The sequence below is a fragment of the Rhinolophus sinicus genome, linkage group LG02 (assembly GCF_036562045.2).
Source record: "Rhinolophus sinicus isolate RSC01 linkage group LG02, ASM3656204v1, whole genome shotgun sequence".
NCBI classification, from domain to species: domain Eukaryota; kingdom Metazoa; phylum Chordata; class Mammalia; order Chiroptera; family Rhinolophidae; genus Rhinolophus; species Rhinolophus sinicus.
In genome coordinates, this window is record NC_133752.1 from 17,788,576 (window position 1) to 17,802,639 (window position 14,064).

The 14,064-nt window shown below is 41.3% G+C and overlaps 1 protein-coding gene across 3 annotated transcripts in view; it reads left to right on the top strand.

Annotated features, from left to right (window-relative positions):
- The first annotated feature begins 3,580 nt into the window (after positions 1 to 3,580).
- STIM2 (stromal interaction molecule 2) overlaps positions 3,581 to 14,064 on the top strand; it is a 143,364-nt gene continuing 132,880 nt past the window's right edge. Inside the window, exon 1 of one of the 3 annotated variants that reach the window (XM_074322148.1) lies at positions 3,581 to 3,628. Coding sequence is in view for 2 of the 3 variants with exons in the window: in XM_019743898.2 (XP_019599457.2) it covers positions 4,687 to 5,089 (403 nt within the window). In the remaining variant the exon portion in view is untranslated. Of the gene's footprint in view, positions 3,629 to 4,485; positions 5,090 to 14,064 lie in introns of those variants that run through there. The other 2 variants (XM_019743898.2, XM_019743897.2) reach the window with 2 other exon arrangements.

The following is a 14,064-nucleotide window of genomic DNA, read 5'->3' on the forward strand; positions in this document are numbered from 1 at the left end:
CTTTTTCTAAAATAGACATGTTTTGTATACTTTGAAATTGAGGGTAGGTAATTCGTAGATAATCTCTTCAAGTGTTGTAAGGAACCCTTTAGCAACTTTGTGTCCCGTAATTCACAGATATCATGAATATTTGGTGCTTTGGACCTATGGAACCACACTTTCCCCCAAACATACATTTCACCATTCTGAACTTTAGTTCTAGAAGAAACACTTGGTCTTATGTGATTTAAGATTATGTTAGTAGGCATCTGACTTAGAAGCTTCGTCTCTTGCGTCATACTTAAAAGCTTTTTCATTCCATCAATCACTTTTCCAGTCTCTTGCTGTCAAGAGCATTGGCACATTGTTTTACCTGTTGCATAATTGTTTTACCTGTTGCATAATTTGCCTTTCATCTTCACAACTGTCATTACTATCCAAGGATTCATCTCCATGCAAACGCGCAATTCTCATTTTCTGAGGATTTAAAGTATCTCTACTTTTGGTTCCGTCACAATTCCACTCTTTTTACTGGAAATGTCAGCACTCCTACTACTTTAGCATTTATCAAGTATTATGTGATCAATAACATTCAGGGAACACTTCAAATTAAGCAGTAACAGAGCCAACATCCTCTTTAATAGAAGTGACCCCACAAGCCCACTGGTTCCCTTGGCTTTGGTGGACAAAGTTTAACTTCCTTTTGCTCTGTTGTGCGGATTTTAAAAATCTATGTAAATAAGTTAAAAATTCTTAATGAGTTTTTGATCTCATACTCTAGATGCAGGACACCTTTTAAAAGACTTGCTCTCCTCAGGCAAAGATGAGGTTTACCACCTTCACTAAACTAGTTGAGGAATATCCCATGCCTTATTGCCTTTAGGGAGAAAGAATCTTGCTAATGAGTTACTTCAACTGTGTCACTTTATTTTCTCAGTGTAATTTACTCAACAATTTGAGGACCATGTTTATATGCTGATGCTCTCTATTCACTGTTCGGATTCTGACGCCCATATACCGCGTTGGAGATGTTTCCAAAGTTCTCTGGACCTTAATTCCCTTGTAAACTTGTGTGGGCGTTAGCGGGAGAACAAAGTGGTCGGCACACAACAGAGCTCCCACCAATGGGAGTTCTTTGCATTCTCCCAGGGGATTAATTGTGATGAGTAAATGAAACAGAATCTCGGATGGTGCTCTGCATCCCATATTCCAGCGGCATAGTCGAAGCCGAGAAATCCTACTTGCAACCCGCTTTGTGGGTCAAAGCTCCGTGGGCCGGCGGGCGACACGCAGGAGGAAGCCCCTCTGGGTTCATCGCGGCCGGAATTTCCCACTCTGCTACCTCCAGCCCAGCTGGACTCGCGCCCACCCACAGCTCGCCGCGTCCGCCCGCGCGGTGACGTCATCGCGCGGCGGCGGGGCTCCCCGACCCACCGCCCACGGACTGGAAGCCGGAAGTCGGGCGAGCCGCGTGGAGCGGTGTCCCGGAACCGCGGGAGCCTGAGAGCTGGCACCTCTGCGGAGAGGCGGCAGGAGACAGCGGGCATGCGCGAGGCTGCCGGCAGCGCAGGCGCGCTGCTGGACTCGCCCGCGGGTGGAGATCCGGTTCTCCCGGTTGGAGCGGGTGGGGCGTCGTGGGGTGTCCTGGCTGCGGGGGAGAAGGGGCAGAAGGAGATGGGAAGGGAGCCGGCCTCGGGAAGGGCGGGTTTGCTTCTGGGATGGGGAGGGGCCGGGTGGACTGATCCTGCTGCGCGTCTGTGCTAGGCGCGCCCCGCGGAGTTAAGGAATTATTTGTCGGAAGGTGAAATCAAACCACCACGCAAAGTGCGATGTATTTAGTCTAAACCTGGAACTCGCTCAGAATGTACTCCCAGAGCCTAGGGCCAGTTCTCCCCGAGGGATTCAACGCACCAGTTTGCCAGGTGCCGCACAAAGGCTGACCTGTTATTTCACTCTCCCGCCGCCAGCAACCACCTTGTGGGGCGGGCGTTATGACATGATCCCTAATTTCTTCTCTGGAAACCGAGGGCAGATTAACTTGTCTACAGGTCACACCGATGAAAAGGGGTGGAGTTGCCATTTCCACCAGGTTTGTCTGATTCCGAAACTCAGTGCTGCCCACCAGGCGCTTCAAGTCACGAAAGGGTGAAAATTAGACGGTAAAGACATTCTGTAAATAAATAGCAACTTGGGAATTTAGGATGTTAAGAGGTATAAACCACGCTGTAGGAGACAGGCTGTAAGGAAAAGGCGCTCAAAGTAGGTTTTGAATTGGGATTTGGCAAGAGGAAAGGAGAGAAGAAAGCGTTTGGGAGGTAAGGAAAGGAAAGCAAAGGCTTGGAAGTGGGAGAGGAAGTCTGAAAAGAAAGGGAAGCGATTGCCTCAACGGGAACCTGTGTTTATGTTCAGCTTGCAAACAGATGCATCTCTAATTCCAGAGATAGGCTTGTCTTCCGAAGCAATGGACTTTCTCTTTTCTGTACTAAAATTGATACTAGCTAAATGCACAGTGATACTTTACCTTTGTTCAGCAAGAGGATGCATTCCGGCCACTCATTTCATGGTGGGAAACTTCGGTATCTGACAAAGATGGGGATTTATTGCTGGACCCCGGGCTTGCTGAGAGAGGTCTCTTCAGTGTTTGCAGGTTCCCTGTCTCCTTTGTGGCTCCAGGATAAGAATAAACAATCATAGCCTCAAATCCAGTACCCTCTCAGTGTCAACATCCTCCCTCTCTTTCAAAGACAGAAAAAACTCATATCACCTTTGTTTAAAGAAGGCTGGCCTCGGTTGTTTGTTAATTTGTTAGTGGCTTTTATAGTGCTGTTATTGCTATAACACAGCTTATCTACCCAATTTAACTACTGATTACTGCCATGTCTTTGCCTCTAATTGTTTAATGGGTGTACATTTTATCTCCTAAGCAAGATCATAAGATTCCCCAGGCAAAGACTATGTTCTGTATCTTGTATCCATGAGTACTGACTTAAGTGACTTTTTCATGTCTCTCATATTTCGGGTTGAATCCTCACTACTCAGTACCCTGCCTGGCACATACTAGGCACCCAGTAAATATTAAATGAATGAAATGTTGCCTTCTGGAGACAGTATTATTTTCTTTACATTTTCCTGGTCCTCTAGCGTAATTATGTCCTTTTGGTGGACATTCAGCAAGCATGTGATTTCATTGCTCTGCCTTTCAGCCTGGGAAATATAATCTCCTTGTTGCCCTATAAAGAATTGCCACCTGAACACCATGACCCCAAGAAGTCTGTCAAGAAATAATTGTTGATAGGTTGATTAGCCTCAAAGAAATTCTTGATCCTTTTCTAAAAGTGTGCACCACACTTCCAAAGGGAATGATATCCATGGTTATGTTGGCCAGGCTGCCTAAGAAATTCTTTGGGAGATTGTGTAATTTGAGTATCTTCTTGACTTGAGAAAACACACCAGTAAGAAACAAAATCAAACCCATAAGCAAACAACAAAAACTCAGTACCAGACAGAAACCTTTGTGCTTAAGAACCCTACGTACAAATCTTAAAACAACGTTGTGCCTGAGAGAGAGAGAGAGAGAGAGAGAGAGAGAGAGAAAGGGGGGAGGAGAAATCGCGCGCCTGCACACACAAGAACTGTTGCTTCATTCGAGGTAGGTGAAACCAAGTCAAAACCATCTTGCTGCTGTCAACCTATTCAACCGACAGCAAAGACTCCATGGGGTGGGTTGGGGGGAGGTGATGAGCTCAGGTAATGTTTGAACATAGGAGAGGCTAGAGCAAATACCTTTCAATATTTCCATTCGGTGGTGCTAAATCTGGCCGTTTCCTTTTATTCGCTGTGGGACCTGAAGGCAAGTTATTTAACATTCCTGGGCTTCAGTTTCTTACTTTGTAAATGAGTTTGATAGTAAGGATCCACCACCTAACCTTAAGAGTTACTTGTAAATTTGTAAAGATCTCTGAACAGTGTATTTACATTGGCAAGCGTTTTAAGTGTTTCACATGTTCATGAAACGGTGGGCCAGACTAACCTCCACTTCTACACTGCTGGCCTTTTGGAAGCCCCACCTAAATTGAAATTCTGGAGACGCTGCTGTTTCCGATTACAAGGTTTTCCGACCCAAGCAATTATCTTGCTGCAGTCTACATGGCTGTAAGTCGCCCAAAAGACTTGGGATGTCCGTACTCTTCTACCGGTCCCCTTGGTCCCACAACTCCCCCGCAACCGCGGTGGGGGCGTTAATGGGGGTGGGGGAAGGCCCATCTTCCTTGCCACCCCCCCATCTCTGCTGCTCAGCTAAAACGTTAAGAAACGATCCCGCGGCACTGCCCTCCTCCCGGGAGCGCCCCGGGGCGGGGCTGGGGCGCCGCGCAGGCGCAGTGCAGCAGCGCCGCGCCTGCGCTCTGGAAGGGCTGAAGTAGGCGGGGGATTGGTATGCGAGCGAGTGTGAGGGAGGAGGCGTCGGGGCCGAGCGTGGTACTACGACCCGCGCGGGCAGGAGGGGGCGGGGGGATGCGCCGCGGCGGCGGCGGCGGCGGCAGCGGCGGCGGCAGCGGCGCGGGCGCTGGAACTGGAGCTGGTGTTTGGAGGCGCCAGAGCAGCGGATCCTGGTCTCGCTGCCGCAGCAGCGGGGGTGTCGCGCGCGGCCTGAAGACGCCGTACCTCTCTGCCCCCCACCTTTTTTTTTTTTTTTAATAACCGGAACCAATGAACGCAGCCGGGACCCGAGCTCCGGAGGCCGCCGGTGCCGAGGGAACCAGGCTGGCGTCCGGCGGGAGCTCGCGTCCGAGGCGGCGGGCACAGCCCGAGGAGTCGCCGGCGGCGGCGCCTGGCGGAGCGGGCGAGTGGCAGGCGGCCGGGGCGCCGCGGCGATTTCTCCCCGCTCCTCCTCCGCGCCCTCATCCCGCCGCGACTCCCGGCCCGGCCTCCGGTAGGCTGCGGCGGCAGTGCTGGGCTGAGCTGCTGGTGCTCGGGCTGCTGGTGGCTGGCGCGGCGGACGGATGCGAGCTGGTGCCCAGGCACCTCCGTGGGCGGCGGGCGGCGGGCTCTGCAGCGACAGCCACCTCCTCTCCCGCCGCGGCGGCAGGCGACAGCCCGGCGCTCATGACAGGTGAGGGCCCGGGGGGCGGCGGGCGGGGCTCGGCCGGCTGCTGTGGGATCCCTGTTCTCGGGAGGGGACCGAGTCGCTATTCGACGGCCCCGGCCGGTGCGCGATGCCGAGCCGGGCTTCCAAGCGCCAGTGCCCTGGCCGCTGCTTCGTCGCCGTCCCCTGGACTGCGGACGCCTTCTCTTTACCGTCCCCTGGAAAGCGGACACCCGGCTTTCGACAGAGACTCTCGACGGAACTCGCTTCCCCGCCCTTCACTAGGGCTCCCCGGGGTTCCACGCTGAGCAATGCGGAGCGATTGTCTTCCGTGCTGCAGGATTGCCGGCAGGGTCTGCAGGGTACTGGGCTGAGTTTGTTTTTTTTGTTTTTTTTGAAGCTGCTAGAAAAGTCAGCAGCAGCACTGCGGTATTGAGTTTGCCTCTGGTGCTGCTTTTGCAAAGGCAGCTGGCAGCAAGTTTTCAGGTTCAAAGCCCCGCTGAGCACAGTGTCCCAGGGGAGGCTGCTAAAGAGGATTCTTTGAGAGACTTAATACCTAGTGGTGTCGGTGGCTCTGTGTTAGTGTGCTGAAACCTCTAAGTCTAATGTGTGTTTTGGGTGGTGGGAGGAAGGACGTTTTAAAGACTGGAAGCTGTTTGCTTGTGGGAGCATCATTGGGTGACAAAGGGTGCAGAAAGCTCAGCAGGTAACAAGAAATGTACCTGAAATTTGTCAATTGCAGGATATTCGGGGCTTGTATATGAGCAGCACAGTTCTGATAGGCTCCACCATTTTAATATAGAGTATTCTCGAAATTATTGAAAACTTGCAAACATGTTTGGTAAGTTTAGGTAGAAAATTGAATCCTTTCAAACCTTCTAGTGTCATGTACAACTGATAGGTTGTGGTTTAAATACTGATATAAGGATCTTAAAATGTTTTCTTTTGGAAAAGTAGTGGAGCTGTTGTTTATTCTTTCGTACGTTATTTTTACAAGTAATCTGTAGGTTTTCTACATTAATTTCAAGACCCAAAAGGAAAAAGTAAAGCGGAACAAGATGACATCATTTAACCAAAATGATAGTCCAACGGGCATCTGAGAGTTACTAACAGCTGCTCTGAGAAGTGCTCAGGAGCCCCAGGATGTTTACTGGAGAGGAAGGTGTTGGTAAACTTTGCAAGCTCTTTGGCGGTTGCAGTGTATAGAACATAATGATCAGAATATTTCACTGGCTCTACCCTGAAACATATCAAGTTTTCAAAAATGGAATTTAAAACATCAATCCTATCGCTGGGTAATTTGGATAAAATTATTAGACAATGATCAGTATTAGGAGCATATTATAGTTTGAGTGAGAGGATAGATTGGATAGTTTGATGCTTGAATAGTCTTTATTCTTCAAATAAAAATGTGGAATATGAAAATGTGAAGAATAGTGATTATTAGGAAAGTAGAATAAAACTATAATGTGAAGGTTTAATGCCTCATGTAGGAAGGGAGGGAGCAGAAATATTTGGGCTTCTAGAAGCTATAGGAAGTGCGGGTCTTGGTTTCTTGAGCAGAAAATTAGATTAAAAATAATTAGCTAATATCTTATTAATGTGAAGTTGGTAGAAGAGCACGTGGTTCAGAAAATTTGGTATTTATTAACCACTAATAGTATATTGATATGTCGATTATATCAAGAAAATTACTTCAGGTGGAATTTTATTTTAGTAAGCTGTTTATAATCCTTTTGAAGACTTAAATTTTTCTGTGTTATTTATGGTGTTGTGAAAAAGGAAGGCTGATTCTTACTGGATAAAAAATCTGATATATCACACAAAGTGGATTTGTGCTCTAGTGATTTAAAATAAGTTTACTAAGCTAACATTAACCCCGGAATTTATTTTTTAATATTCTTGTTCTTTGCTTTTGGTAGACTATAGATTTTTAACAAGTTAAACATGTCCATTTAAAGTTTAAGATAATCAAACTACACAATGTACAAGTTAAATGGCAGTCATTTTAATAAGTTTATGTAAATAACAGTTCAATAGCACTGATATCTGGGAAAAGGTAGATTGAAAGTCCATGACAGAGTAAGAGCATATTGGAAATTTCTTTAAACTATGATCTCTACAGGGTTCATTCCTATTCTTCTGATTGTATGAATAGTGCTTTCCTTTATTGTTTCCACTGGTAAATGTTGTGCTAAACCCAGAACATAATTATTCCTGTTTTACATTTCAGGAAGTAGAACCATAAACTGAACTTAAAACGCACTGCGTTATCATATTCTAGGCAGCGTTAATGGTTAGGAATGGAGTAGAGAGCATCAGTAATAAAACTAAGCTTCACGTGCATTTTGAAAATGGAAAATTCTTGAAAGAATGCTGAGAGAATTGTTCTCTCCGGCTCCATATTAAAGTTGTCATTTAACTGTGATTATCCTAGATAGCTCTGAAAATGACAGCCAAAATCACTTTATCTTTCTTTTTCCTCTGCAAATTAGGCATCGTAATACGTACTGATCTTTAGAAACTTCATTAGGGTTTGCCTCTTACTAATAAAATCTAGGAAACATTCTTTTCCACTGAAGTTTGCCTCTCAAGAGTTTTACTTTAGAGGCTTAGTGTATTTTAAGACTAAATTGCCTTTAAATCATTTATTGCATACTTAGTTTTGTGTAAGCAAGTGTTCTTTTAAAGAGAGAGACTATGACAGATCATCAAAATAAACAGATCCATTGTCATAATGAATATCTGTTTATATTTCCTTTTTAGGATTCAGTATGCAAATATTTTGATAAGGTGAAGCCAATATTTATAATGCTGTGTAGTAAGGGCTTAAATTATATACCGGGGGTGCCAAAAAAAAAGTACATACATTTTAAGAGATGTTAATCTATGTATTACTTTTCGAAGTTGAATTGAATTATGGTAGCAATGTGTAGTATGACGTTCGCTCACAAGATGGTAATGGCAGAAGTCAAACGTGACTTGTAGTCATCTTTTGTTATCGGTATACATTGAGTTTACAATTTTAATACAGTTTTTTCCTTTCTTAAAATGTATACATTGTTTTGGCGCCCTCTGTAATTAGGGCTCTTACTTTGAAAGTAATTGAAATTTTAAGCATATTAGGTATTGGTGACGGAGAGCTTGTTGACTATAATGTAAAGCAGTGCATTAATAATTTAAAACATTACTATTTTTTTTTTCTTTTTTGCCTAACAGATTTAGAATTAATGAAGTGATCCCCGTGGGAAGTAATTGATCTCATCCAGATATGGTCCCTGTGTGCATACGTGTGCATACACACACACACACAAATACACATGCATAAATATATTGCATATGTATAGAACACAGTTCTTTATTTCTGCAAAATATGCAGACTAATGGAAATTAAATTTTTTTTTCTTATAGGAGCTACTTGTTTCAGAATTTTTAAAACAAATTTTAACTTTGGAAATATTTGCTTTTATCATTGTTTTTTAATGAATTAATGCGACCTTCTTTAGTACCTAAAGATTTTATCTTAACTATAATACTTTTCACTGATTTTTAAAACACATTTTAAAAACATATCTTTTGGAAGTATTAAGATTTCAATGAAAATTTAAAATATTCTTAGCTTGGAAGTTTAGAAGACCCACTTTACTCACTAGCGTGAAACACATCTATGTTGTGGAGCATTCGTTCGTTTAGATGAAAACATCTTACATGAGCATGACTGTCTGGAAAAACCTTCAGCTTCACTTTTAATTATGTCACCTTGCATTTGTAACAACATGTACTCAGCAGATGTCACCTTTTTGTGTATTAATAGGTTTCTTGAATGTCACTTATATATGTTTTGAGGAATATTTTATGAATTTACGCTTGTTAATGTTTACAGTGTGGCAATAGTTAAACAGAGTCGTTCACATAGCATTAGAAACCGTTTTTCCTCTTGTGAAGTGACTCTTACTGAATTGAGCTTATGATTTCCTGAAGCTGCCTTTTGATGGCTAGGTCTTCTGCTGCACCTTCTTTTTCCTTCCCTGTAGTTACCATTGTCAGTCCTTTTCTTCATCATCTTTGGCCATTGCTGTAGGGTTTTTTTGTTTGTTTGTTTGTTTTTTGGTGTTGCTAAGTACTGGATTAAAAAATGTACTCATACCCATTTTAATCTCGTCTATAGTGAACATTTAAGAATTCGTAGGAATCTTATTGGTCTGGAAACATTGCATCCCTCGGTTTTCTTTTTGAGACTATGTCAGTTTGTGTTGGGAATCCCCTGGCATAGGAATAACTCAGAGTCAGTTGGAAAGTGGGTTCAGGATTTAGCATAACTTTAATAGGTGGATCCATACGGAAATTCTTTAATTTGCTAGAGGCTTGCTTTGTGATTGGATATTTGCTAATGTTTTTAGATTAATTTGGATCTTTAAGTAACTCTGTTAAGCATTTTGGATATTGGCCTACTCATGATAATAATGCAGTGTGGAACACTTTCAAAATGATGCTTTGAGATCTGTATTTATGGTAGCTAAAGTATAATATAAACTGGTTAGCTAATGTTAAAATTAACAGCTAATAATATGATAAGCGAGCTATTTTTGATATTCATTAGAATTTGGACTTTATTAAGATCTGCTTAGGAAATTACTTCTGAATTGATCAGATTTCATCAACCAAGCAATTATTAAGCACATGCAGAATACTACATGGTAGGAATAGGAAAGAATACAAAAATGAGTAAGACATGGGTCTGCTTACTGGGAATACTAGATATATTTATTAAACGATTATTAGCTGTCCGTATTGTGCTAAGTGCTTTATATACATCACTGTTTCTGATTCTGAGATTAACGCTGTTAGCTGCTATCTATATAAAAGAAACGAGGAAACCAATATACTATCATTTTAAGTAACTTGTCCAACGTCGCACCTAATAAGGAACAGTCAGATGTTGACCTGAGCTTCTCTGATTCCAAAGCTTTGATTATTAACTGGTATGTATTATGCATCCTTATATACACAGCTAAACATAATAAATTAGACTGTGATTAGTACCATAATGGACTGCAAAATTGTGGAGAAAGGAAGGCAATTTGGAATATTACTTGGCGGAAGGTGGGGTTTGAGCTGGACCTTGACGTACTTGTACCGGTATAGAGACAGGACTTCTTGTGGAGTTGAGGGAAAAGGGCTTTCTAGGAAGAGGCATATGCAAGAATAAGGAGTAAATTAATAATTTTCTTTAGTTAAGCACAGGGTGTATGTAAAGTGGTAGGAAATGCAAGGAGAAAGATTAGGGCCAGATTATTGAGGGCTTTAATATTCCCTAATTTATTCACTATATTGAAATGTCCACACATCTAAAATGGATACTCAGCCATGTGCTGGGGAGTATGGAAAGCCACAGGAAAATTACGATGCATTTTCTTGGTATATCCATTTTACTAGATTATTTGGAAATGAACATTAAATATTTAATCAATAGTAATTCAACACATCTGAGAATGTTTTATTTATCAGTACTAAATATGGATGTGTTATGGAGAATGTAAATTTAATTTTTAAAATAAAACAATAGACTTAAAAAGTTATTTTGACTTTTCAGAGTATTTTGTTCATCAACTTAAGAGTTCTGAAAATGTTATCCTGTTAGGGGTTGAGTAGTCGTGTGGTTGTGAACATGGGAATCACATGACCTCTGTTTGAGAAAGGTCTGGGTAGATGGAACTGAGAAGATACTAGAGATTAGAAAAAGAAGCCAGTGAGGAAGCTATATAGAAGTAGAGGTCTTGAGAGTTTAAATTTTGCAGTGGTCATGAAAATGTTTAGAGGAAACTTTATAAAATTTGTTTTACTGTTAGATTATAAAGGAATCTGACTATAGGAAACTTAAGAAACAAAATTACGTTTTAATTTAAAACACCTAAAGTTTGTAGAATGCTTTAAATTGGTACAAGTCCTTGAAAATATGCAAGAAAAACTTGTCTTTTATTTCAATGTGCCTATTTAGTATAAAAATTATTTTTGTATGTGATTGGACTTATGTGATGATTTACAAAGTTGCTTATAGAGAGCATTTTATTATTCCATAGTTAAAAATGCATGTTTATTCCTTAGCAGAGGATAACAATTTCCACATTTAACTGACATAATGCGTTGGCGTTGAACTCCGCCCACCCTCACTTTGAATAACAGTGTATCAGAGTGGTATTATTTGTTTCAAAATTAACTTTTGAATTTCATTGTGTGAACTTCAAATGTGATCTGTAGATGATCTAATTGATCTGTTCTTTTCCTTGTCCTTCTGAGATCTTTATAGTAGTAAGTATTACATATTTAATCTTTCTTGTCACTTTCTAATCCTGCTTTCTCCTTGTTGCTGATTTTAAGAGTGGTTCTCTCCTCTAAATCTGTTCTCAGTCTAGTGTTCTTGTAGTCTAGCTGAACATTTCCTCCTCAGAGAACTTCATTACTAGGAAAGTTCTAAATTGGGGATAGGGAATCCCAAGCCAATGATTGATTTGACTTTTTGGCTTTATTTCATTTGGCCCTTGAGGTGATACTTTATAACCATCGTGGTAATTTCCTTTCTGCTAGGCTTCATCAGCCACATTGTCTCAAATGAAATAACTTGAGGAATAAGGCTAATACTAGTTTTGGAATGTTTAATAGTGACTTATTCAGTGTTTTCTTGAGATCATCCCCGCCCCCGCCCCCCCCCCCCCCCCTCGGGAGGACCAGGGAACCACAGTGTATGAGAAGAATAATTTTCTTGGACTGACATTCATTTCAGAACCCGAGTGCCTGTATCTGTCTGTCCCACTGTTTCTTGCAAATGACCTTGTCTTTATGAGAGCCAGGGGTCTTTGCCCCTGTGTAACTTTCTCTTTTTCCTCTCTTTCACGCTGTTTTTCTGCCTCTCTCTTTGATCTTCCTAAAGTTGCCCGTTACAGGGAACTGAAATAATTCAAAAGCTATTTTACCAAATTAAGTACTGGGTTTTTAATTTTAAAAATTCTTGAATATCTTATTTATGTGATTAAAAAATATTAAACTACCTCATCACAAATCCCTAGAGTAATGGAAGTGATTTGTAGTAGTTTCTTAAAGGATTCTCAATAAGTGAAAAAGGTTTTTTAAACCCTTATATGAAAATTTAAATCTGCGGTTCAGCACACCACATTTCACAGGCCCATGTGTCATTTCTCTTTCCTTTAGGAAAATATCTGATGTCGAGGAGTAGATAATCTTATCCTTCGTCTTTATTCTTATTCTCCGCTGATAAACCTGTAACTTTTCCATTAATGACAAGTATGCAATTTTTTGTTTCCCTACTGTCTGTCATCTTCAGTAGTTCTTTCTACTTTGTCAAACATTCAGACTGTTAATCCTTGAGATTTCTTTCTTCTGTATTTCTTGGTACCAAATTAAGGTAAATCTACTTTAAATCTTGTCTAACTGCGGGTATAGGTACTTTGCTATTTTGTGAATTTGCTTTTTAAAATATGTCCTCTGATGTACATCCAGTGTTTGGTTCTAGGTTTGTCAAAATGAATCTTAAAAAGAAATGTGGAGCATAATCTGAAAGTGAGGAAGTCAGATTTTGATGAATCTGTGTGTGTGTGTGTGTGTGTGTGTGTGTGTGCGCGCGCGCGCGCGCGCATATATGACTTCAGCAAAATTTCCTGGGCTTGAGTCCCAGTCTGACAGTGGTTTTGTAATTTTGGATAGGTGGTTTCATCTATTAGTGCCTAAATTTCCTTATCTCTAAAATGAGTTTGAAGTTTGAATGAGGTAATCTATGTAAAATGCTTACAACAGAGTCTGGCACAAGCAATTGTTCTATTTTTGTTGGCTTTATGCTGTAGATAGAGACGTAGGATAGTTGTAGAAGTGTGCTGTCATATGTTGAGAATTATTGTTAAGATGTTTTATGTTGCATTTTAAGAAGTATGAAGATACAGTTTTAGTCATTTCTGTGATCTAAATAATCATTAGTGGCCTCAGATTACTTAAAACTTTGTAGAAATATGAAACTGAGTGTAGATAGTGAGATTGAGGAGTACTGTGGTATTTTTAAAATGTTGGTTGTATCGTGAGCTTAAGTCATTTTGTACCTTTACTGTTTTATATAATTAAAAGATTTAAGCATTTAGCAGTTGAAATATCAGACATAAAAATCTTCAGTTTCTGAGTATAAAGGTTTATTACTGAATGTTAGAACATACTAAAAGTATAAAGTAGAAAATACGTCTACCTCAACAACTAGAGATAACAGCTGTGACATCAGTTAGTCTCTAGGATCTGCGTGAATATTTACAGCTATGTAATGATAGGCTCATAGAGTGGTTTTTTTTGAAATCTGAAATGGCTCAGTATTAGAATGTTAAGTATTTGAATATTCCAGACATCTGATAATTACTGGGAACATATGATGAGCAAGGTTGATGAGATCCGTGTCCTCGTGGAAGTTGCGTTTCAGTTGGGAAGACAGGAAAAATAAGTATTCCAATTTGTGAGAAATGCTATCAAGGAACAAAAGAGACATAGGACAGAAAATAATGTGGATGCTGTGGGGACACGTGCTCATTTAGATAGACTGGTTAGGGCAGGTTTCTGAGGTCACATGTAAGGTGACATCTGAGGGATAATAAAGAGCCAAGCAAGTCTGAAGAGTTGGGGAACAGCATTCGACACAGGGATAGTAAGAGACCCTTAGCAAGAAAGAACCTGAATTACTTGAAGAAGTGAAAGAGTATCATTTTGACTGAACGTCTTCAGGGAGGGGTGAGTAGCATGTGACCTGGCTGTACAAGAGGGAAAGGTACAGAGCCTCATGGACCGTGTTTGGGGGTTATTCACTGGGTGAGAGGAAGCAGTTGCAGCATCTTTAAGGAGGGGGTGAAGTAATATTGATTTACTTTTTGGGGGGAGGAATACTACATGAAATCCATCATCGTAACCATTTTTAAGTGTATAGTTCAGTAGCATTAAGTGTACTCTTACTGTGAAAC